The sequence below is a fragment of the Plectropomus leopardus genome, chromosome 15, assembly GCF_026936395.1.
Source record: "Plectropomus leopardus strain MGB_pleo_1.0 chromosome 15, ASM2693639v1, whole genome shotgun sequence".
NCBI classification, from domain to species: Eukaryota; Metazoa; Chordata; class Actinopteri; order Perciformes; family Serranidae; genus Plectropomus; species Plectropomus leopardus.
The window spans coordinates 1,891,087-1,917,830 of record NC_142190.1 but is presented as its reverse complement, the minus strand read 5'-3'; the positions used below and the strand labels follow the sequence as shown (position 1 = coordinate 1,917,830).

The window sequence follows — 26,744 nt, the reverse complement described above, 5'->3', positions numbered from 1 at the left end:
CTTTAAGGTCATTTTGTGTCTCTTTGGAGTCATCTTGTGTCTTTTTTTTGACTGTTTTTTTGTAGTAATTTTCTGTCTTTTTGACATAATTTTGTGTCAGTTTGGTGTTTTTTGTTTCTTAAAGGTCATTTTGTGTCTCTTAGATTATTTTGTGTCTTTTTCGGTTGTTTGTGTCTCTGAGATCATTTTGCTTGTTTTTGTAGTAACTGTCTGCCTTTTTGATGTCTTTTTTTTTTTGGTTGGTTGTTTTTTTAAGGTAAATTTGTGTCTCTTTGTGGTCATTTTGTCTCTCATTGTAGTCGTTATATGTCTCTGTCATTTTTTTGGTCTCTTTGAGGTCATTTTATTTATCTTTTTTTACAGTAATTTTCTATCTCATTAAAGTCGTTTTGTACCTTTTTTGGGTCACTTTTGTCTCTTTGAGTTCATTTTGCGTCTTTGGGTAAACATCAGTTAATTTTCTAACACATAACCTCCTCCTCTGGTTTTGAAACAATCCAGGACAATCCGCTCAGGTTTCAAAGGGTTAACTAACATCCACATAATCGGGACAATGTTAAGAATTTAAATGTATCATCGCTTTATGTGTGCAAACTGAGCACAATAAAAAACAATTAAAAAAGCCCTCAGCTCACAGAAAAACAAGACAGCAGCGTGTTAAACGTCCCGCAGCCCGGACAGAGGGACAGACAGACAGACAGAGAGGACACATAAAGAGACAGCAGCTGGTCACACTGAAGCAGCGGAAATCGACGAGTTATAAAACAGCACCATCTGCAAAGCGAGGAGCCGCTGCACAGCACAAAAACGCCGTCTCCGGTACCGAGGACAACCACGTCCAACAAACCGAGCTCAGGGTGAAGACATGAGGCGGGGACAGAGACAGCAGCCAACGTAAACACCGCCTTAATGCGCTCATACAGGATTTATGAAGCTGGAGGAGCAAACACGGGAGCTCATCGCTGCCTCCAACAACTTCACCTCTTTTTTTGGGAGCTCTTACCTTTTCGTGCAGCCGCGTGTCCCTCCGGATTGTCTTCGGTGTTTTGTGGTCTCGGTGCTGATGCGGAGTCTTCCTCCTCTGGTGGCTCCTCTTCGGCGTTAGCTCGCCGCGCTGCCTCCTCTGCCGCTCGGCTTGTGGTGCTGAAGTGGACAGCGCATTTACCGAGGAGAGCTGGAACAAAAACCCCACACACACTGCGCCTGAGCCGGGGGAGGCTGCGGCGCAGCGCCGCCTGTCGGAGCGGAGGAGCTCCGGCTGCACATGGAGCCAAGTGAGACAGCGCCACCCAGCGGGGACGGCACCCAACTGTTTCTGTGTGCATCGCCACAATTTAAAAGTCCTCTTTCTTTTTCAAACTGCAGCACATTTCTTCAAATTCAAAGCGACGAATTCCCGCAAAACCTGCAAAACAAAACCCGCTCAAAGGTGCATGATGAAATAAAGTCTGCAGAGTTTGTAGTTTGATGCACAGCTGCACGTTTCAGCTTCTTCATCATACGCCAAACATTTCCTCCTCTTCTTCTTTAATGGCGATTTGCAGCTGACTGGAGCATTATCGCCTCTTACTGTGATGTCACCGTGTTTTTGTGTATTCGTTATTAGTCCAGGATTTCTTAAATAGCTGAGGACACGCTTTAAATCCTGCGCTGCAGATGCAAACATCACCAAACTACTTTTAAAAAGCGGAAGAGGAACAAAACCGCCAATCACATGCATCCACTCCGCACATCAGCCAATGGGGCGCACACAGAGGGCCTGATATTTAGTCATGTGACCTCAGGCCAATCACAGACAGGAGCAGAGGTGAGGGGCGTGCCCAATCCAAAAAATAAATAAATAAAAAATAACCTACCTGTGGAAACTTTTAGCCCTTTGAAACCCGAGCAAACTGACCCGACTGCTTTCAAGAACATGACAAGGCAATGAGTAATTTTACAAGTAGTGACCAAAAATATCGGCAATAAATTAGCCAAAAATTTGCTAAACATATAAATTAATAAATATAAAAATGAAAAACAAAACCGAAAAAGACAATGACTCAAAATATTGGCAATAAGTTACCTGAAAATTTGCTAAACAAATGAATAAATATATAGAAGTAAAGAACAAAAACAAAGAAGTTACCAAAAAAGAAGGTATAATTTTTTTTTTTTTCTGATAACATAATTTTAAATTCATCATTATAATAATTATAGATGCTATTTTCTTTTCCTAGTTTTTTGTTAATTATTTGAAACCTTTTTAAGCTAACTTTGTGTCCCTTGGTGGTCATTTTATTTCCTTTTGTATTAATTTTTGTCTTTGTGTAGTAATTTTCTGTCTGTTTGATGCCATTTTGTGTCTTTCTTGGTCATTATTGTCCCTTTAAGATCATTTTTTGTCTCTTTTTAGTAATTTTAGTAGTTTTATACTTTTTTTTGTAGTAATTTTCTCTTTAAGGTCATTTTTTTGTCTTTTTGTAGTCATGCTGTCTCTGTGATATAAGTGTTCGTCTCTTTGTAGTTGTTTAATTCCCTTATTTTAATATTTTTTTTCGCATTTTGAGCATTTTGAGGTGAAGGCCCTTGGTACTTGGTCTGTACTGTATCCAGGTCTCTTTATACATCCTCCACAGTTGACCTTTAAGTGCCACTAAACTGAATATTCTGAAATAACCGGACACGCTGCAGCTCTTCATGCAGTCAAACGCGTTTGTAATCGTGCCTCAGGTGTGCGGCAGCAGCGTTCGAGGCGTGTGGGCTGTAGTTTCCTCACTGTGTAAATGTCAGTAACTGACGGCAAAAACACACACAGTGAAAGAAACCTGAGAAACTGAGAATAAATGCAGTCGTGAACTGATGTTTGCAAATGATTTCAGTCAAACGAAACGACTCTGAGGCTGAGAAATAACGTCGAGTGAAAAGAACATTATGCTTTTATCAGAATTAAGCATCGAACACAAAGAGTTCCTGTGATTTTTGGGGTAAACTGGGATACATTCTTCCTGCGGCTGGTGAGTCTTATTGGAACGCGATTATTAAAAGTCTTTTCCGTCGGCCCTTCTCTGACTCGGTGTCTGCTGTGCACTGTGGCTGACTCCAGTTTCCGGCGAGTCGGTTCTTCACGGTCACATGGGGTGTACGTTGTCCCGGGTAGCGGGCTGTAAGGAGTGGTGCAGGGCGGCGGCGGCGGGGTCGCCCTGGGTGACGGCGAGGGTGGCCTGCTCCGGCAGCAGGCTGGGGTCCGTGAGGATGGCCGTGGTGGTGCTCAGGAGACGGAGTGAACTCAGAACCACTGAGGGGACAAACACAGAGGACAGCTGAAGTAAGACAGCAAAGACTATAAACACCATCAAACTAGAGAGAAGCTGTAGGAACAGCAGGGAGACTCAACGTACGGCCCGCGGGCCAAATCTGGCCTCTGATAAAGTGCTGGGTGACCCTCCGACCATTTTTTAAATTCAAAATAAAAATGAAGTGATTCACACTGGAAATTGTTTTTGTCCTTTTAGTCTCCATAAGGTGCCAGGGCGCATAAAACAGCATCAAAATAGAGCTTGTTAGTCGAAAAAAGTGCCAGTAAACGATCCCCCACACCCCCGACAGAGGTCCTGGATAAGACACTAATGTCCTAAAATCCAAGAAACATCCTAAAATCAGAGAAATTTTCCATGTCCTAAAATCCAAGAAACGTCCTTATATCTGAGAAATGCCATAAAATCCTAGAAACATCCTAAAATCAGGGAAAATTTCCTATAATCCTGGACATGTCCTAATATCCAAGAAATGTCCTTATATCTGAGGCATGCCATAAAATCCTGGAAATGTCCTAAAATCACAGAAACATTCTTATATCTGAGAAATGCTCTAAAATCCTAAAACCAACCTAAAATCCTAGAAATGTCTTAAAATCCTAGAAGTGTCCTAAAATCCTAATATGTCCTAAATTCCTAGAAATGTCCTAAAATCTTAAAAACAACCTAAAAGCTTAGAAATGTCCTAAAATTCTATAAATGTCCAAAAATCTTAGAAATGTCCTAAAATCCTTGAAACTTGCTAAAATCCTAGAAACATCCTGAAATTCTAGAAACGTCCTTAAATCTTAGAAATGACCTAAAATGACCTCGTGTCACTTTGTAAAAGTGGCCCCTGAGAAAAGTGCGTTGAGGATCGCTGGTTTAGGGGACGCAGGCGTTGTGGACTCACTGGGTCTGAGGGTGGGCAGGGAGCAGTGCTGGTCCAGCCAGGACAGAGTGGACCGACACAAGTCCTCCACACTGGCAGTGGACACCATCCCATTATAGGACTCGAACAGCGGCTCGATGATGATACTGAACTGACGCTGAGCTGAGGAAAAAAGTCTCCGCGACACACCAGAGTTCTTATTTTCTTATGTTGCTGAATTTATGTCATTATTACAAAGTGTTCGAAATCTGGGCAAATTTATTTATTAAAATTCTTTCAATAAGACAATAAGCAACTTAAAAAGTTTTTTTTAAATAGTAAGAAATTAGTGAAAGAAAATTACAAGAAAAAAACCTGAAAAAATAAAGAAAATTTTTATATATCTATATTTATAAAATATTTATATATATTTTTAGAGTTTATTACCTGTTTACATGTATATATAAATTCTCTTATTTTATGTATACTTATCATCTTTAACAAAAACAAATTCTGTCACAAATGTTTAATGCTCTTGTTTTGTATTTTATGTATAAATTGTGCTACATAAATAAAGTTTTTATTATAATTATTGTTATTATTACTACATTTTTGTAAATGCTCAATACTTTCCTAAAACAACAGCTGTATTTTTTTTGTAAATACTGAATTTGCTTGGGACTATTCTCAGCTGTGGATTGATGAACAGGTGTGAGTGTGTGTGTGTGTGTGTGTGTGTGTGATATCATTTAAAGCAGCAAGATGGTGTGTGTGATTGACTTAAAATAAAGTAATGAGAGAACATGTTGTCATGTCACAACAGTGTGGCTCACACACAGTGACATGCCAAGTTGTCGAAAAATTTGTAAAAAATTACTTAGTATAGTCTGCCGCCAAAAATCACTAAAAACATAATAGTGCGTCATCCAAAAAACATAAAGAAATATTATGATATGTCATCCAGAAATCATATCTGACAGTATAATTGTTGCCATAAAAGTCATAAAAAACAATGGGGGTTTTTATGTTGTTTTTTAAATTTTTTTTTGAACGGCAGCGGTGTGGGATACGACAGGCTGTAAATACACAGAAGGATCAGTGTTTTGTTGGTTTTTGTTAACAATAAGAAAAATGATTATAATATATGTCTTATTTTTAAAAAGCTGCTTCAGTCTTCACAAAACCGTTTATGAAACGGCGAGAAAATGAGCCTCCATACAAACTGTGAACGCTGCTTTCTTACGGGAGAAAAGATGCTCTGAGGGCTTCATGTTTTTATTTCATGATAGCAATATTTTAAAAAAAAGCTCGACTTCCTGAGGGAGCCGAGAAAAAACCTCAATATTCATGGAAAGAAAACACCCTGAAGGTGTTTTTGTGCAACACAGCACAGATAAAATGATTATCTGATCTCCTCCTGCGAGATACGAGCCGCAGCAACGGATCAGCTGATCATTAAGGAAACAGTTTTGGATCAATAGCACTTTTTTATTTGACTGGAATTTGCAGCACATTTTTGTGATCTGTCTGATTACGAGACGCTCCGCATGAATAATGGCTTTGTACCAATTACAACATGAGTGTATTTATCTGCATCTGCTTTGGTCACTTTTCGTTCTGTTCTGCAGTAAACGCTCCCTCTCTGCATCCGTCCACATCAGAGGCTCATTTTTATTTTTATTGATATTACCTTTATAATTGACGTTTTATTTATTTTATTTTATTTTTATTTATGTTTTTTTGATTTTATTGCTTTTGTTGTTGCTGTTTTATTTATTTCTATTATTTTATATTGACATTTTTCTTCTGGTTTTAATTTTATTCGAACTCTACCCCCGTGTCGTCTCGCTTGAACAGGACTGTTTGGTTTTTCATCGTCTTATCACCATATATGCATCCCATTTCTGCTTTAGTACTTTGTAAGATCTGTTTTTAAAGGTGCTATATAAATAAAGTGTTATTAATTAATAAATTGTTTTTATTTTTATTTTTTTATAATGTTTGGTGCTGCAGAGTCGTCTTGGTTTTGTTGTTGAAGTATATCCTTATTTTTTTTTGATCAATTTTTTATTGTATGCCACACAAGTGTAAACATTATACACATTACACAAAGTATATACTTATTTTTTAAATCAATTTTAATTATTTCATTTGATTTCATTTTATTTGATTTAAGTTTTGGTTTAGGATACTGTTAATGTGTTTTGTATTTTATGTATGTATTTTTATGTGCGGACCCCTGGATGACGGGTCGTTACCGTGGTAGCAACTAACGGGGATCCGTTAACAAAAAGATTAACAAAAAAATAAATAAACATAAGAACCAAACACGGGAACAGGCGTGTACATTAAGTGAACGACACAGAAAATCATTATGGATTTTTAAGTTGTGTTTGTGTGAAAGTGATGTTTTTACTGTCACGGTGACGTCGGTAAGGATACGATCCAGAACTTCCAGTTCTGCAGCGTCTGCGCCTGAACGTACTCTCTGAACTTCTGCCTCATGTGGTCGAAGCGCTGCCGTGTGATGGGCACGCCGGTGGCTGGGAGCTGCTGCTGGCACGCGCTGCAGGAAGAGACATGCTGAGTCAGCAGAGCAGAGCGGAGCGTCCTCATCTCAGCGGGGACGAGAGACCGACTCGAGACATTAAAGGGAAGGGTCACCATTTTCTGTCAGGTGGCCAAAGGTACTTTCAGACAGTTTTTTTTAAATGAAATTAAATTAAAATCACCTCTATATCATTATTTTATCAAATATTTTTAAAAAAAAGATTGTGTTTATCGAAAAAAATGTCAGTAAAGGATCCCCAAACCTTCTGACCGAAGTCCTCGGTTGACCAATAATGTCCTAAAATCCAAGAAAAATACTAACATTGTATAAATGTCGTAAAATCCAAGAAATGTCTCAAAACCTAAAAAATATACTAAAATCCAAGAAATGTCTCAAAACCTAAAAAATATACTACAATTCAAGAAATGTCCTAAAAACCTAAAAACATCCTTAAATCTGAGAAATGTCCTACAATCCTAAAGAGACATCCTCAAATCCTAGAAACGTCCTAAAATTGCAGATATGTCCTCTCTTGGAGCCAGCCTCTAGTGGACATGAAACTGTGTTTTTTGGCACTTTTGTGTTGGAGGAGGTTGCCGCTTGACTGACACACACACGCACGCACGCACGCACGCACGCACGCACGCACGCACGCACGCACGCACGCACACACACACACACACACACACACACACACACACACGCTTCCATACTAAAAGTCTCACTTGATGGCCGTGTTGAGCAGCTGGATCTCCTCTCGGAGTCTCTGCGCCTCGTCGTGCAGCGCCGCTCGCTCCTGCTGCATCTTGCTGATGTACTCGGCCGTCTTCTGCAGCGTGGTGGCTTTGCTGATCTGCGCCCGCAGACAGAAGGACGACACGTCAGAGACACACCACAGAAATGCACAAACGTAGCTGCATTTACATCTCATTGCAGTCAACCAGCGATACTCAACTTACGGCCCGCAGACCAAATCTGAGCCCCCAGACAATTTCTTAATTCACAATAAAAACAAAGTGATTCACACTGGGAACTGTTTTTGTATTTTTAGTCTCCATAAGGTGACAAAACAGCATCAAAATAGAGCTTGTTGATCAAAAAAAGAGCCAGTGGAGGATCCCCCATGCCCCCTGACAGAGCACCTAGCTAGGACCCTAATGTCCTAAAATCCTAGAAACCTCCTAAAATACTAAAACTGTCCAAAGATCCTAAAAATATCCTAAAATCTTAGTAATGTCTTAAAATCCTAGAAACATGCTAAAATCCAGGAAATGTACCAAAAAGCGAGAAATGTACTAAATTCCAAGAAATGTCTTAAAATCCTAGAAATGTGCAAAAATCAAAGAAATGTTTCAAAACCCTAAAAAAAATCCTAAAATCCAAGACATGTCCCAAAATTCCTTAAAATGTCCTAACATCTTAGGAACATCCTGAAAAAAAGCAAAATCCTTAAAATGTTCTAAAATCCTGAAAATGTCTGAAAACCCTTGAAACTTGCTGAAATCCTAAAATCCGAGTAATGTCTTAAAATCCTAGAAACACCCCAAAATCCTAAAATTGTTCCAAAAACTTAAAAATGTCCTAAAATCCAGGAAATATTTTTTAAAAAATCCTAGAAACATCCTACAATCCTAGTAATATTTTAATATCCTAGAAACATGCTTAAATCTGAGAAATGTTCCAAAAACCTAAGAAAAATTCCTAAAATCCAAGAAATGTCCTAAAATCCTAATAACATCCCAAAATCCTTAAAATGTCCTAAAATCTTAGGAACATCCTAAAAACTGCAAAATCCTTAAAATGTTCTAAAATCGATGAAACGTCCCAAAACTTCAAAGCATGTCCTAAAATCCAAAAAATGTTTGAAAACCCTTGAAACTTGCTGAAATCCCTGTAATGTCTTAAAATCCTAGAAACATGCTAAAATCCTCAAAATGACCTCAAATCCTTATGACATCCAAAAATCCTCCAAATGTCCGAAAATCTGGGCTAAAATCCGCGAAATCCTTAAAATGTCCTAAAATCTTAGGAACATCCTAAAAACCGCAAAATCCTTAAAATGTTCTAAAATCCATGAAACATCCAAAGAATTCAAAACCTTCAGTCAGCTGCTCGTCTGTTTTCGGTACCTTTACGCTCGGCTGGGAGCTCAGCGTGGTCACCAGGTTATGTAACGTGTCGAAACCCAGTTTGATGTTGAAGCGTCTCTTCTGCTCGGCGGAGATGTGAGTGATCCTCCTCGTCTCCGTTTGCTGCACAGGACAGATGCACCATGCACGTCACATGTCACACGTCACACGTCACATGTCACACGTCACACGTCACATGTCACACGCCACATGTCACACGTCACATGTCACACATCACACGTCACATGTCACACGTCACATGTCACACATCACACATCAGGCGTCACGTCACATGTCAGACGTCACATGTCACACGTCACATGTCACACATCACATGTCAGACGTCACATGTCAGGCGTCACGTCACACGTCACACGTCACACGTCACATGTCACACATCACACGTCACATGTCACATGTCACACATCACACGTCACATGTCACACATCACACATCAGGCGTCACGTCACATGTCACACGTCACATGTCACACATCACATGTCAGACGTCACATGTCAGGCGTCACGTCACACCTCACATGTCACACGTCACGTCACACGTCACACCTCACACGTCACGTCACACGTCACACCTCACATGTCACGTCACATGTCACACGTCACACCTCACATGTCACACGTCACACATCACATGTCACACGTCTCGCGTCAAACGTCACACGTCATGTCACACATCACACGTCAGATGTCACATATCAGGCGTCACATGTCACACCTCACATGTCACACGTCACACCTCACATGTCACACGTCACATGTCACACGTCACATGTCACGTCACATGTCACACGTCACACCTCACATGTCACACCTCACATGTCACATGTCACACGTCACACATCACATGTCACACGTCTCGCGTCAAACGTCACACGTCATGTCACACATCACACGTCAGATGTCACATATCAGGCGTCACATGTCACACGTCACACTTCATACATCACATGTCACATGTCACACATCACGTCACACGTCACATGTCATGTCACATTATAATATTCAACAATCTGTTCAGTCTTCAGTTGTGTACTATTTAATTCCCCGCAACATGAAAACACCATATATAACACCTCAGCACCACATATATATATCAGAACCATATATATATATATACTGTATGTGTATATATATATATATATATATATATATATATATAGATAGATATTTTTTGTTTGTTTGTTTGTTTGTTTTGTTTTGTTTTTGTTTTTGTTTTTGTTTTTTATCCATTTATTTTGGGACGTCTACTTGAAGGTCTTAAGTGCTTTTAAATCTCTTGAAACCTTCAACAAACTCTTAAAACAGATCTTTTTATCGTTGCTTTCTCCTGAAATATGTTTTAAACGGTTGGTTGTTGTATCTTGTCTAAGCCTGCAGTTTCAACTGATTTTTCATTTTAATTTATGCATTTTTATTTATGCACTGCATATTCTATTTTTTTCTATCTCAAACATTATATGTTCTTTTATTTTCAGCACTTTGAGCTGCATTTTCGGCGTCAATTATGCTAAATAAATAAAGTTATTATTATTATCAATATTAATCAATTCAAATAATTCAAATTCACATGTATCTGATAGGCCTAAGACAATGTTCTTTTTTTATGAGAGGAGAGGCAGGCGGCTGGATTTTAGCGACAAATATTTTTTCCTTTAGTCTCCCTGAGTAATTCAGGGAAAATGCATAAAGTGTCCGTGACAGGCCTGCTGGTGTGGACGGCATGTTTCCTTTAAAAATCACCAAATATTTTACCAGAAAAAAGCAACGTTTTTTTTAGAAAAAAAAACTCTATAAATTCCCTCTAAAATCTCTCTAAATTGTCAAGGAAAAAAAATGCCAAAAAAGTTTTAAATAAAAAAAAAAAATCACTTAAAATGTAATTTTTTTAAAAAAGAAGACACGCTTTAAAAACTATTTGACATGCCTCATCCTTTGTTGCACCAGCCCCACCCCTCTGGAAAATGACAAACAGTTCCTAATAATAATAAATAATTATTAAATAAAATAATTAAAGTAAAAAAGTGCATTAAAAACGGTGTGTCCTACCTTACTTGATTCTATCTTCCCGTGTCCTGAGAAGCACGAGTGTGGGGACTCGGGGTTCGGGGGTGACGTTTGTCCCGGACGTCCTGAAAAATTAACTAGAAAGAAAGAGATTACTTATTTATTTATTTACATCGGATCCCCGTTAGTTGTTACCGTAGCAACAACAATTCTTCCTGGGGTCCACACAAACAAGACGAAACATACAAGATCAATCAAATATACATTAGTAATAAAAACATAGATAAGAAATATAATCACAACAAACCAGGAGCTAAAATAATTCATAGTGTATGAGTACACAGTTTAAAATAGTTTCCTTAAAACAATCTAACCTGACATTTTCTACTTTGGTCATTAATCGTCAGTCACACACACGCAAAGTGTTACATGCAGAAGAAACTGAATTCTTGCGTAATTGCTGCATTTCTCAGTTTCTTTTTTAAACTTAAATCTTATCTAAGTCTATTCTCTCTTCGGAAACTGGAGAAACAAATCCAAACATTTATTTCAGAATAACCAAAGAACAAACCCTTCATGGATTATCCGTTTTTACCATTTTGGAAACGAATATTGAAAAATAAAGTCTTTATTTTTTTGGTTTTATTTAAAAATGAGTGAACGTTTGATCATTTTGGTGTCTGCTATCATTCACCAGTGGACGTGATGGCGTGCTGCACCTGTTAAGCTGCTCCTGTCGGTGCCGTAGAGCTGGACAGGAGACAGTTTCTCCGTCTTGGGGATGAGGAGGGTGGCGCCGGGTTGGGTGGCGCCGGGTTGGGTGGCACCGTGGCCGAGCAGGGCGGACACCGCGGAGCCTCTGGAGGTGCCGGCGAGGGGCCCGCTGTGACTCAGACTGGCGCTCTGACTGTGCACAGGTGTCAACACGGGGACCCCCGCGGGCCAGCCGGCTTCGTGCTGCAGCTGCAGTGAAGCTGCTCCGACACGAACGCCGCTGCCGCCGCCGCCGCCGCCGCCGCCGCTCGACTGTCAAACACACACAAACTTGACTTCGAGAAACTTTACACTGTTGTTTCATAAAGAGGTTTTGTTAAGTTGTCTTAACTTGTCTTCTGACCAAAATCCAGAAATTTTCGCATTTCAATTAAATTCAATCAGTAAAAAAAATTACATCTAACTGAAGCAAGTGATTCCAAAATAAACCAAAAAACCCCATTTATTTAATTAAATCCAATAAAACTGAGATGAAAAGTTATAGCTCGTGCGATGTACCTGATTTACTTAAGTTTATGTAATTTCTGTTAATAATTTCTGTGTATTTCAAATATGTTGAATTTACTGTATTACATTTTTCACTGTTAAAATAAAAATTAAACTAAAATAAATTGAATTGAATGAAATTAAATTAGATAAAAAGGCATCAGCATAATTGAAACATGTAGATTTAAAAGTTATTTGATAAACTTTATTCAAGTAATAAAGTAAATTTTATGAGTTAGACTATTCTCATAGTGTCATAGACTCAAACGGAAATCTTAAATGTTGTTAAAATACATAAATATGACAAAATTATATATTATTGTGATTGCTATTATCATGATTAATGTTATTATTATCATCATAATCATTATTATTATTATTATCATTATTATCATTATTTCTTTAGAGTAGCAGCACCTTTAAAGCTCACTGATAAATTCAATTCTATTTTTATTTATTTATTTTTTATCTGTACAAAAACTGCCACGTATTGTTTTTCACGTTTTGTTTTTAAAGCCAGTTTTCGGCGTTTTGTGAGGACAGACCATGGATGTTTTAAAGGGAGGGACAGACTCACCGAGGAGCTCGGAGACGACGACCTCTGACCTTTGGCCGTCACGAGAGGAGCATCGAATCCCAGCGACGGTTTCCCTGAAAGCCCAGAAACCAACAGTGAGTTCATGTTTTCTGTCAGAAACCGTTAAAGCGAGAACGCAGGACAGACGTGACTCACGTTCGCCGGCGCTGCAGGACAGCAGCTTCGCCAGGCAGCTGGTTGGCGTGGGCGCAGTGGACAAGGAGGCCGCGGAGGGGCCGACTGTCCTCGCTCCCCCCGTCTTCTGCTTGTGCTTCCCTCTGACCCCCGTTACAGCCACCTGCTCCGGGACGGAGAAGCAGTGGGCGGCGGTGACGGAGGGCAGCGCCGCGTGGACCGGGACGGCCGGGTAGCTGATGGAGCCGCAGGGAGTCAGGGGGAACGCGTCCCCCGTGTGAGGGTAGCTGTGAGCCTGCTGCACGGACCCCTGGGCCCCCGCTGTGGAGGCGGTGTGAGTGATGACGGTGGGGGTCACGGGGGTCGATGTGTAGTAACCCAACTTGTGGCACGGGTAGAAAAAAGGGATGCTGGAGGACGCCAGCTGCTCGATGCTGCTGGTGAACGCCACAGAGACCGGAGGATCGGCGTACGACTGGTGTCCGTAAGGCATGGCACCTGATATGGTGCTGGACGTGTGGTAGTCTCCGCAGGCCTGTGCCGGCCGGCTCGGGTCCGGCCTGCTGCTGGAGGACGAGGGCTGAGGCAGAGCGTCCGACGACAGACTGGGCTGGAAAACAAAATCGTAATTCACTGATTAAACGCTGCAAAAGATCTTCAGATACTTCACAGCCCTAAAATCTGTACAACTTCAGCTAAAAGATTACACGTCAATTAACTACATAATTGATAAGAATAATGAAATTGTGTCTTTAAAAAATATCCAAGAATCTGATTTGCTTTTTTTAGATTTAAAAAAATAAAAAAATAAAAAAAAATAATTAAATAAATAAAATTAAAAAAAGCATAATGATCCAGAAGATTTTTAACCCTTGGGGCCCACTTTAACATTACACACACTCGTATTGTGCTGCGCACTAAATGCGCTTTTCAAAACGTTTGTATTTTGTATTTATTCATTGCTGATTTTAAAGAAAAACATTTTTTTTAAGGAAACTTTTGACCCTTTGTTTTTTTTTAAAAAAAAATAGTATTTAGATACTAGATTTAAATGGTATTTTTTTGGCAATTTCTTAAAGAAAAACTAGGTGTTTTTATTGTATTTCTTCTAAATGGTAAAAGTTTGACAATTTAAAAAAAAAAAAAAATTCTGTGATTTTTTAAAGAGAATATGCCTTCCAAACCAAAAATGATCAGCGTTGTTATACTGAGATAATGGCAGTAAAAAAAAAAAAACGATTACAAGTTTGGCCTCTCTCGGTTTCCGTACAATAACACCACTGTTTGCTAATGCAGAAGTTCTGCAGCGCTGCGCGTCACCAGCAGGTGGAGCTGTTTCCGGCGGCGGTACCTGAGCCAGCTGCGTGTCGATGAGGAGCTGAGGAGCCGTCGCTGTGGCGGACGAGGTGAAGGCGGTGCTGGGCGAGCTCTCAAAATAGCCGCAGTCAGAAAAACCCGTCTGCTCGGTGGGCTGGCTCCTGTAGTTCATAAAGATATCTGAGAGAAGCACACACACACACACACACACACACACACACACACACCGTTAATCAGGCTGACAGGTGGCACAACAACACACACATAAACAGGCCGAGGGAGCTCTCACACTGAGCCCATGTTTACATTTCCCAAAGTTTGGCGGGAAGTCGTTGGGATCAGCAAAGACAAAAAGAGAAGAATTGACTAATATCAAAAAAACAAAACATAAAAGGGTCAGTGATAGAGCAGAGACAAAAACACGAGTCAACCTCCGTCGGTCTTTTAACAGATGCCGAGAAATATCGAATCTATAAGAATTCAAAATGAAAAATGATGTTGTTGCTCTTCCTCCCAGATAGGTACAGCACGTAATAAAATAAACAATACGTTTAATATAATAAATATACAATTTAAATAAATACAATAAAAAAATATTTAGACTATTTTACATAACGTTACTTTTTTAAACCTTAATTTTTTTTTCGATTTAAATAATATTTAAAAAAAATAAAATATTTTTCAAAACTCGTTTTCGCATAAATATACATTGTGCACTCGCTTTGAAAACAAACGCAGCGTCCAGATCAAGATCTTAACGGCACAATGTGGTGGTGCTCGTGTTGAATCACTAGAAAATTATCCAAAAAAGGGAAAAATAAAATATTTTCAGATTTAATAAAATTCTATAATCAAAAACTGTATTACTAAAAACTGTGTTTATATTTATTAATATTAACATATTTTAACATACATAGCAACGTGCAAATCAAACACGTACTTCACCTTCTCAGTTTGCTGTTTGATGAAATTCAAACAAAAAAACACAGAAACACACAGAAAAAAGCCCAAACATTAAATAAAATGCAGTGCGGCGCTCTGTAGTGCCGGTCGTTCAGCCTCGTATCTGCCAGGTCACATATTTTTGGAGCCACGTTGGCATCAGACGGTGCCAACCTGCCATCTGCGATTAAAACCACATCTGACGGATTCAAACCAAGTTCTCAGAGAGACGAATATGAACATGCTTTGTTCAGTCAATAACACACACACACACACACACACACACACACACACACACACACAGCATTTAAAATCCAGCATGTTTTTAAAAACACAAGGTGAAAAACGTGACCTCATTTAAAAGTACGTACCAGCACGTGTGTGTTTTCATCTCCCGCCTCACAGAAGCGATCTGACTGTATCTCCATGTGAGAGAAGCACTCTGCATGAATTAAACTCAAGGCTGAGCCGCTCTGACACACACACACACACACACACACACACACACACACACACACACACACACACACACACACACACACACACACACACACACACACACACACACACTCGCCCGCTGGATCTTGTGACCAACAGAGAGGCAGACAGCTGATCCCGGAGGACGCTGCCAAAGCTGTGAGAACAAACACACACACACACACACACACACACACACACACACACACACACACACACACACACACACACACACACACACAGCAGAGGGCAGCAGGTTGTCTGTGGGTTACAAAGGCTGACTTGTAGCTTCGGGGCAGCAGGATCGCTTCACTGACAGCAACACAAAGGCCACAACAAGCACTGCCTTTGTGCCTCTGAGCAAGGAACTAAAGTCCAGCCTGCTGTCAGCTCTCTGTCTCCCTGCAGGCGACCCGAATCGGGCGATTTCCCCTACTTAAGGCATCAGTCCACAAAGGTGGGGCTGTAGGGGCCGTGATCTACGGAAAGCATTTGCTACCGTTAATCACATTAATACATAAATTTCTCTAAAGAGCTTCTCAACCTCATTCAGTCTTACCTCGCTTTATTTCTCCCAATAAATAACTCTAAATCTACGGCCCGACGTCTGTCGGCAGGTGTTCCTCAGGGCTCTATACTGGGCCCGATCCTGTTCAGCATGTACTATAATGACCTACCGTCTGTACGTGGAAAATGTTGTAACAGTGTATGTTGGTGCTACACAGCTGCTTTTCTACGAGGGGGCCACCCAAAAGACAGTCAAGCCTCAAAAATGAAGGAAAAATCTTCTAATGAAACCAGCAGAATTAATTTTTATCACGACTTAGAGCAGAGGTCACCAAGAGCTCCTTTTTGGAGAAGGAAATCCCAACATCTCACAGCCCATCCCTTTATTTTTTTATTTTCCCCGGCCTCGTAGCTAAATACATCCTCTTCCACTTCCCCATTCTCCAACTCCACCCAGCAATCGACCCCCCTCCAACCTCTGAGGACCGAATATAAAAAAAAAAAAAGTGCAGACGCAGCACATCAACAAAGGAGTGTCACTCCACAAAAGATTTCTCTTTTTTGACGCAACTAGAAAAAAATTGAAACATCAAAAATCAAATGCAATGCAAAATCGTATAGCTCTTTTCTGATTGATTATTTTAATTTGTAGAAGTCTCTTTAACAAGAGAGAAGTATTTCGACCGTGCGTCATTTTAAATTGCTATTTGGTCATTTATGTTCTACATGATTTATCTCTTTTTTTTCTTTGCTTTTTGTTATTTTTTGTGTGCTTGTTTGTTTTCTGTTTTTCTGTTTTGCTTTCTCTTTTCTTGCTTGTGTGTTTCTTTTTCTTTTTTTGCTTTCTTTGTGTTGTTTTTGTTTAGTTGCTTGTTTGATTTTCTTTTTTTTTTTGCTTTTTCTTTGCTTGTGTGTTTGTTTTTATTTTTTGGTTTTTGCTTGCTTGTGTTTTTTCTTTATTGTTCAATTTCAGTCCATCACTTGTCAATTTTACAATGTGTGCTTTCTATGATGTCTGACTTTGTATAAACCGTCGAAAAGCAATGTAAAAAATCTCTGCATTAAGCAATTTAATCTTTAACTGAGATTTTAAGACTTAATACTATGACTAAACTCTCAGGCTGAAAAATCAGCCATTGATGACCATAAATCTGCGGTGTCTCTTATCAGGATCACTTTAGACATCACCTGTCATTCAAATATATACTATATATATATACATATATATATATATATATATATATATATATATATATATAAAGATATTTTTGCACTAATTTAAACACACACATGTCGTTGAATAACTCACTATGACGGACAAAAACGGACACTTGAAATACTCAGATGAAGGTATTGATCTGCTGCAACTCTGAGAGACAGAGAGACAGACAGACAGACAGACAGACAGACAGACGGGTGGACGGATGGAGGGGTACCTGGTATATCCATGAAATCATCCAGGTTGGGCTGCAGCGGCGTCAGACCCGGCTGGATGATGTCGGCGTTGCTGGTGTACGCTGAGGAGGAGAACATCATCTGTGAGAGACTGCGTCTGTCTCTCTGCTTTCTGTCACGGGAGTTTCCTTATTTGTGGTTTAAGTTCCTTTGACTGACCCACGTGACCCGTCAGCTGCACTAAAATATTAAACCCCCTCAAAACAATTTCTGTGACATCTATAATGCATCATTAAACACACTTATAACGCGTTATAATCCGCTTAGAGTGCTGTCTATTTATAGCTGCGCACTAATAAATATTCATAATGCTTTCAAACGACAATCATAACACATTATTAGGCATTTAATTACTTATTAGGTCAAGTATCATATATTTACACATTTGACTGGTTGGTATATCATTTTATTATTTATAAAAAACATCTATTATTATACTTTGTGCTGTTATCCTTTCATTTACCTTTTATTTGCTATTTAGAGTATTTTATTCATTATTATTGTTGTTATTTATTTACTTCTTTTATTGTATGAATCACTATGTTACAGTTTGTTTTTTATGAAAAGTGCTATATTATCATTAATAATAATAATAATAACAATTTAATAACAATAATTATCATCCTCATCTTTGTAAAAAAAAGAAAAGTGCTATATAAATAAAGTCTGATCGATTGATATTAAAGCGGGCCCAAAGGGTTAATCTTGTCACGCAGCTCATAGGCCACTAGGTGTCCATCCTCATTTTCAAACATCTCGAATAATTTGACGCTGATTGCAGACGAGCATAAAGTCACAGCCGAAAGTCGCTCAGACTGAACTCACTGTCATGTCGGTCACTGGTCCAGGGACATGGCTGCTTCTGGGTCATGGTGAACAGGGTGTCGGAGATGTCGGACAGAAGGCAGTCCAGGTCAAACATGTGCACCTCCGCCGGCGCAGCCTCGGGCTCCTGGTACATCTGATTGGACCATTTCTCCAGCCTGGTCTGGCAGATCTGACCCTGGAACATCAGATCCAACCAAAGAGGGTCAACTCTTGGTGATAAGTCAACCCCTGATCTATCCACCAGAGGGCTCCACAGAGACACGACTGACACGGCAAAGTGATGCAATGATGGCAGTTTCGATTATTTTTCGATTAATTGCCCAGTGCTACTGCTCCTACTGTCACTGGAGCGGGCTATCAGAAATGTCCGCGTGCTGGAGCTAGCTGTCGGACATGTCCGCGTACTGAAGTGGGCTGTCGGACATGTCCACACTGGAGTGGGCTGTCGGACATGTCCACACTGGAGTGGGCTGTTGGATGTGTCTGCTTGCTGGAGCTGGCTGTGGGACATGTCCACGCTTGAACAGGCTATTGGACATGTCCACGCGCTGGAGCAGACTGTTGGACATGTCCAAGCTGGAGCAGGCTGTCGGACATGTCCACGCGTGAACAGGCTATTGGACATGTCCGCGCGCTGGAGCGGGCTGTCGGACATGTGCGCGCTAGAAGTCTAAAGAAATTACTTTCCACTTCTGCAAATTTTGCTGTTTGACTGTGTTGCTGTCAAACACTCAGCTGCTCTACAGTCAGAGTTGTCCATTTTGTTCGCTGCGGTGCTGTTCTTATTATCACTGGCTGTTCCTGCTGTCTGTCAAAACATGGCTGGAATGCATTTTATCGACACTATACATCTCATATTTCAATCCAAGAAGTTATTTCGGGATTGATATCATTATCATTTTATCACCCAGCCCTACTACAAAACACCCACTTTTGTGCCTAAAAAGCTGCTGTGGAAAAACAGAGCCAGGTTTCTACAACACACCCATTTTGGTGCCCAAAAAGGAGCTGGGAAAACAGTGACAAGTTGCTACAAAACACCCACACGTGCTTAAAAAGCTGCTCGAAAAACAGTGACAGGATGCTACAAAACACTCTCATTTGTACCTAAGAAGCTGCTGGAAAAACAGCAACAGGATGCTACAAAACGCTCGCATATGCCTAAAAAGCAGCTGGAAAAAGAGTAACAGCATGCTACAACACACCCTGGTTTGGTGCTTAAAAATCAATGGGGAAAAAACTGACAGGTTGCTACAAAACGCCCATGTTTGTGTGGCCAGCCTTTCGCTTAGATGTCCCATCATCGACCATCCCCTCCCCCTCCAAATTACAAAGTCAGCGCTTACACCACGTCACTTCAGACACACTGATATGATACATATTAAACATTGTCGTCCGGCATCTGTGTTGGCAAACAAAATGATGACTCACTGAAACACAATTTACATCCACTTACACAAAAAAAAAGACACAGTAGTTGCACATCCAAGTACCTGTTCTTTTCCTAAAACCCGTTAAAGCACTCACAGAAGGTGGAGCTCCGGGCCGGTCTCCTCTCCGTTTGAGCTGCTTCCTTCTTGTCTTTGCTTTCCACCTCGAAGTCTGACGCCACATTTATAGGGAAGCCCAGAATGAGCCGGAAACTGTTTTGATTACGTCTCAGCAGACGACATCCCCTCTTATAATTTATTCATTTACCTCTCAAATTTGTTTTCTCTGAGGGAGAGAGTATAAGTGTGCAAGTAGAAATGAGGTAAGATTGTGTGTGTGTGTGTGTGTGTGTGTGTGTGTGTGGTGCATGATGAAAAAGCAGTTTTGACATATTGTTCAAAAACACTAGCCTCTTACAGGTTATCATTATGTCGGCTTTGTTCATTTCTTTATTTTGATGTCTCACCATTTCAATAAAAGCAGCAGCCTTTTGTCCGTGACCTAATTCTGACGGCCGAACTCACGTGCAGGAGGACAGGAAGACCTGAGGCCCGACTAACACACACACACACACACACACACACACACACACACACACACACACACACACACACACACACACACACACACACACACACACACATTGCTGCTGCCTCGGTTAGAATACATGCAAATATCCACTTCCGTTCGGCATTATTTACAGCAGCTACGCTCACATTTTTTGCTTTAGGGCCACTTTTGCAAAATGACAGGAGGCCAGGGGCCACTCACAGCAGCCCCGAACATGTTTCTAGGACTTAAGGACATTTCTAGGATTTTAGGACATTTCTCCGATTTTTTTAGGATGTTTCAAAAATCCTTTTTAGGATCCCAGGATGTTTCTGGCATTTTAGGATGTTTTTAGGATCCTAGGACATTTTAGGACATTTCTAATATTTTAGGATGGTTCCATGATATTAGGCCTTTTTTAAAGATTTTAGGACATTTTTTGGATTTTAGAATGTTTCCGGAATTTTGATCAATTTTCTCAGATTTTAGGATGTTTCTGGGATTTTAGGACCTTTTTCAGTTTTTAGTACTTCTGTAAGATTTTAGCGACATTTCTAGGATTTTACGATGTTTCCAGGATTTTGGGACATTTCTCAAATTTGGGAAGTTTCTAGGATTTTAGGATTGTTCTCACATTTTAGGACATATCTAGCATTTAAGGAAGTTTCTAGGATTTTAGGACATTAGGGTCTTAACTGGGACCTCTGTTGGGGGTGCAGGAGATTCTCCACTGGCAATTTTTAAATACATAAGATATATTTAGATACTGTTTTATGCACTCTGGCACATTATGGATACTAAAAGTACAAAAACATTTCCCAGTGTGAATCTTATTATTTTTAATGTGAGTTAGAAAATGCTCGGGGGTGCCGCTGTTTTAGGGGTCCTGTTTGTAGTTTATCCTGGAATATGGGACGGTGAAAGGAGATCAGACTGAAATTATGGAGCCAGTTAAATTTAAGACTCTGAAATCTGTTTTAATGACATGAAATGAACCAGTGAGATTCCAAAAACAGCCGGTGGGTTGTCACTGAGGTGCTTTTGCGGTCACAGGATGTAAACTGTGTGCAGAAATGTGAGATAACGCTTTGCGAGCGCGGAGCATAGAAACCTGCTTTAGTGATCTTTGACCTGTAAACTGGGTGCTGATATGATCCCTCTGAAGCGCCGCGCAGCACAGACGGACACAGACGGACGGATATTGTGTTTGAGTGGAGGCTCCCAGTGAACCTGAGCGTGAGCGAAACGCTGAAGCCAAAGGTGAGCGAGGGCGCGGCGGCGGCACATGTCACATTCTCGCGTGAATACTATCATGAATGAGGTGCTTCCCCAGGGTCCCTCCCTCTCTGCGCCGTCTTCCTGCTTGTGTTTATCCCCCTGATGTTTTTGTTTGTTTGTGCCGCCGTGACGTCACTGTCAAACTCGCCACTCTGCGTTCACAAAGCGCTGCTGGAAGTAGGTCAGATTTGATTAAATGGCTTTAAATTCTGCTGCTTTTCCTCCTTGAATGAAGATAAAGCCCGCGGCGCTGTTAGAGCTATTGTCGCCGCTGGCAGTCAATATGTGTCAATTGGCTACAAATGCCGAGCCGTGACGCAAGTTGTTTTGCACGTTTCTGTTTTGTTTTTTTTCCCGTCCTCTCTGGTCAACACAGGAAGGCGAAATCCACGTGCTAAAAATAGACGCTCGGAGGACTTTGATGATCATATGTTTAGCTGCATTCAAAGGTAAACAACGCCAGCGGATCACCTGCACTCACTGGAGCCCGGGTCAATCGCACAACTGCAGTTTTCAAAGGTCAGAATCAATATTTGTCTTCATCAGTGTTCGTCCAAAGCGTACAGAAAGGGACAGACAACAGAAAGACTCAGAAGCAGGACTTTTGTCTCACCTCCTGCAGCATCGACAGAATATCATCCTTCTTCTTCTGAAGCTGCAAAAGAAAAGAAACAGATCTGATAATAAATCAAAAATGACGCTGTGTCCAAAGTCAGTAATAATACTTCTAATAATACTTCAGTGCTTGTAGACGCTGGTTTGATTGATTTCACACTGGTCACATTTACACCAACATTCCCCGATTATTCAGAATATGAAAAAATCAATAACATGAATTTAATGTGGGCCAAATAAACACCATATTCGGGTTAAATATTTAAAATATTTTTACAATATTTAGCATTTTCTAATGGGGATGGTGTTTCCCCCCGTTAAAGCATTAAAAAAAATTAATAATAATAATTCTTACATACAATGCTCATACGTCAGAAAATAAATGAATAAAATAAAATCCATACATCCAATGAGCATTTTTAAGACTTTTAACATTTTAATTTCAGTCATTTTAATACCAATTGAGGATTTTATTTTTGGAATAATCAATAATAATAACCATGTTGGAGCGTGTAGCTGCATATCAGCGGCAGAGATGGTGAAATATTCATTTTCATTAGACGTGTAAACAGCTTAGTAGGAATATTGTCCTTTTCAAAATAAGAGCAAAAAACAGACTATTTTGTGCATGTAAACACACTCACTGAGAAGTGTGGAAAAACGCACCAGGATGGAGCACTAACAGCAGAAAAACATTTTTTTATTCACAATCATGTTTTATTGGTGATTATTTACAAGGAATTTGACCTGGTGTTTGGTGCAAAACAATTAACATAAAAGAAGAATAAAAATTTTACAATTAAATAGAATTACATTTAAGATAAAAACATAGAAGCGAATAAAATAAATATCTGAAATGAAAAGACAGAATATAAAGAACACAACATGTGTATATATACAGAAGGAGCAATGGAGGAATTGTACAATTCATTGCAATTAATTTGTCAGTTTATTTATTTATTTTTAATCTATTTATTTATTGCACGTGTCTATGCATGTGTAAATACCTTTCACTATTAACCTTAGTTTTTTATTCTGATTTTTATTGAGTTACACTCGGATAAAGCAGCTAAATTTTGCTGTGTATACCTGTGCAGTGACAATAAAGGTATTTTAATTTTTGAAAACAGAGTTTTCTGTAATATTTTGGTATGAAAACAATAAGAAGAATACTCATGTTTCAACACGGCTGTCGATGGAGCCGCGCTGCTAAACACGGCTGGAAATATTAGATATTAGAGTTCTGTTATTTGTGGCCTGTAAGAGTCTCGAACTGAGAAATGAATGAATTAATATATTCATATATAATATTTATGTAATGGAGAGAATGACCTTTTAATTTGAGAACCCAGAAAGATATCTTTATTTTAATTGTTTGTTTGCTTTTTGATTTTCTTTCTACCCAATTTTATTTTACTGCCTTTTTAAAATTTATAATTTTTTTTTATCTTTACTAATGTTCCCTTTTTACAAGACTAAAAGGTCTTCGTGTTCATTTGATTGTGTGTTTTGTTTTTGTATTTTCATATAATCCAATAAAAAGAGAATTAAAAGAAATATCAGTTCTGTAAAAAAACAAAAAAAACAGTTCTCACCCTCTTCTTATAGTAAATCCTCCACTTGTGATACTCTTTGATCACCACCTCAATCCTTCGCTTCCAGTAGCTGCCCTCTAAAACAATGGCCTGTGGACACGACAGAGCGCAGAATTCAAAATGCTGTCCAAAAAAACAGTTTCTGATTAAAAACTCAGAAATGTCACACACTTAATCTACCATAAAAGTGGAATTTTGTCAATTTTTTTTTTGGTTTCAGGTTTAAATACTTAGCGAAAGCGAGCTCAGTGCAAGAAAAATTATGTCGATCCAGGTTTCCGAGCGTTAAAAATACGCTCAGCTGCGACATAAATCACTCACTTCAGGCTTTCGATGGGCGTCGGCCTCCGAGCCCTCCAGCGGCGTCACAAACCCACACGCTGGGTTCTTCCTCTTCTCCACGTCTAAAACAGCAGACGCACATAAACAACGTCAACAAGTTTCTACCTATCTGAAAATCAATAAATATATAAAAAATGAATTTAAAATGTATTTATTTATTTATCTTTTTATTTTATTTTATTTTATTTTATTTTATTTTATTTTATTTTTACTCTGGTATCTTCATGTTCAATTTTTTGTTGAGTCACCGAGTTGATCTTCACTTTTGATTTCTGTTGCAGCTGACGGTCACCCGTTCTTCCTCATTAACCCTTTGAAACCTGAGAAAATTGGTTTGATTTCTTTCAAAAACACAGTAAAAAAGACAATGACCAACTTTTAACAAGTGATGTCCAAAAAATGGCAAGAAATTAGTAAAAGCTGACAACCACAATGTTAGTTTTAAAAGGGGGGGTGGGGGGTAAAATATCCAGAAGAATATATTAATAATCACTGTAATTATATTTTTAAAGTCATGTTGCAAAAAATAAATAAATAAATAAATAAATCCTTTTTTTAAAAAAAATTCCGCCATTTTTGCTGGTCATTTTCTTTTTTTGTGTGAATTTTTAATAATTTCTTGCTTTCTTTTTTCTTTTGGACAGTTCAGTTGCTCATTGCTCTTTTTTTTAAGAATTCAAACCAAATTGCTTTGGTTTGAAAGGGTTAACAGTGGAGAGGTGCTACAGATTTCGTGGAGAGTTACTCACACTGAATGAACCACGCTCTCCAGATGGCGTTGTTCAGACGGATCTTATCTCTCCACAGCAGCCGCAGACCCTTAAAGGACTTCCACTTGGGAGAGACGATCTTACCGCTGCAAAAACAACAACAACAACAACAAAAAACAACAAAAACAACACAAAAAACATAATCAATGTAAAAATATACGACACCTACGGAAGCTGAGAAGGGCCTTGCTTGCATTTTTTAAAAATACCGTTATCTTAAGATTGTGATTGTGTGTAATTATTTTTCATCTCTACATCATCAAGCTTGTTTTCTTGTGATAGTGACTTATTTATGTTAATTTTAAATAAATATAATAATAATAATAATAACAATAATAATAATAACTTCATGTATATAGCAGCTTTAAAAAAAACTTTTTAAAAAGTTTACAAAGTGCTTTGACAAACAAATCAAAAGCAGAAATGGGAAATATAAAACGAGATAAAACAACAGAAAGTCCTGATGAGCACAAGCGAGCGAAACACGGGTGGAGTTAGAAAAATAAAACAAGAGGACAAATGGTGCCAAAATTAAAGAAGGACTCAGCTTGTTAATCTTTGGGGGAAAAATGGACACAGTGGAAAAAGTGTCCTCCCTCCTGTTGGAAATCTGTCCTGATTTTGACTAATAGTGTCCCATCAGCGTCTTCCCCAGCACGCTGTCGGGCTGTTTGCACGTTTTTTTTTAGCGTGGCTCAGACAGCTGAGTGCTGAGAGGACGCCTCCTGATGTGAGCTGCTCGGGGAGTTGCTAGGAAGCCTGCGGGATCGTTTTGCTTTTAATGGAGAGACACGGACAGCAGAGACGGCTCATCGCCCAGAAAAATAACTAACGGGAGAAAAACCAACGGACGGCAGTTTGGTTAATGACAGATACCGTGCAGCCGACCGAGACGTTTGCACGAATACGGTCTGCTCACTGCACCTGCTGCTGCTCGTCAGGGACAAACTCACTGTGTCTGGGGGACACTTTTGCTAAATGGCAGGAGGACAGGGGACGGTCGCAGCGTCACCATAAGTGTTCCAAGGATTTTTGGACATTTCTAGGATTTTAGGACGTTTCTAGGAATTTAAGACCTTCATAGGATTTTAGGACATTGCGACAATTTTAGGACAATTCTCAGATTTTAGGATTTTAAATTTACGTTAATTAACGTTTTTAAGACATTTCTAGGATTTTAGGAAATTTCTATGAATTTAGGAAGTTTTCCTGGGATTTTAGGACATTTCTATGATTTTAGGCTTTTCTAGGACTTTAGGACATTTGTAGGACTTTTGGATATTTCTAGGATTTTCAGACGTTACTATGATTTTAGGACATTACTAGGATTTTAGGACAATACAAGGCTCTTAGGATGTTTTTAGGATGTGAGGACATTTTTAGAATTTTAGGACATTTCTGGAATTCTAGGACGTTTCTCAGATTTTAGGACAAAAGTGTCTCATCTAGGACCTCTGTCGGGGGTGTGGGGGATCCTCCACTGGCACATTTTATAATCAAAAAGCTCTATTTTGATGCTGTTTTATGTCTCTGACACCTTATGGAGACTAAAAGTACAAAAACAATTCACAGTTTGAATCACTTTATTTTTACTGTAAATTAGAGAACAGTTGGGGGGCCACTCGGCACCCTATCAGGGGCCAGATTTGGCCCGCGGGCGGTAAAATGAGCATTACTGTTGTCTATACTTTAAATATAGCACTTTTAAATAAAAAAACAAGATACATAGTTTTTTGTTTTTAAGTTCCTCGTGTCCTTAATGGTTCAAAGTTTATTGTGCAACTATCATCAAACTATAAAAAACTCCCTGCTGGCT

General features: G+C 39.4%; 2 protein-coding genes across 17 annotated transcripts in view; both read right to left on the bottom strand.

Moving 5' to 3' along the window:
* The window catches only part of srrm3 (serine/arginine repetitive matrix 3), a 113,827-nt gene extending 111,897 nt beyond the window's left edge, over positions 1–1,930 (bottom strand). The window contains exon 1 of one of the 3 annotated variants that reach the window (XM_088088149.1): positions 1,004–1,930. The gene's annotated coding sequence lies outside the window, so the exon portion shown is untranslated. The remainder of the gene's footprint in view (positions 1–1,003) is intronic. The other 2 variants (XM_088088147.1, XM_088088148.1) reach the window with 2 other exon arrangements.
* Positions 1,931–2,895: 965 nt separating this feature from the next.
* Positions 2,896–26,744, bottom strand: part of mlxipl (MLX interacting protein like) — a 28,448-nt gene continuing 4,599 nt past the window's right edge. For 2 of the 14 annotated variants that reach the window (XM_088088139.1, XM_088088138.1), the window contains 17 exons: positions 24,908–25,014; positions 24,138–24,220; positions 23,817–23,906; positions 22,220–22,261; positions 18,346–18,523; positions 17,502–17,582; positions 14,174–14,319; positions 12,844–13,432; positions 12,688–12,761; positions 11,570–11,876; positions 10,893–10,987; positions 8,796–8,949; positions 7,423–7,550; positions 6,960–6,994; positions 6,589–6,712; positions 4,189–4,318; positions 2,896–3,277 (listed from right to left, as the gene is read on the bottom strand). In XM_088088139.1, the coding sequence (XP_087944265.1) occupies positions 3,111–3,277; positions 4,189–4,318; positions 6,589–6,712; positions 6,960–6,994; positions 7,423–7,550; positions 8,796–8,949; positions 10,893–10,987; positions 11,570–11,876; positions 12,688–12,761; positions 12,844–13,432; positions 14,174–14,319; positions 17,502–17,582; positions 18,346–18,523; positions 22,220–22,261; positions 23,817–23,906; positions 24,138–24,220; positions 24,908–25,014 (2,530 nt within the window). In that variant the 3' untranslated portion in view covers positions 2,896–3,110. The other 12 variants (XR_015778866.1, XM_088088140.1, XR_015778867.1 and 9 more) reach the window with 12 other exon arrangements.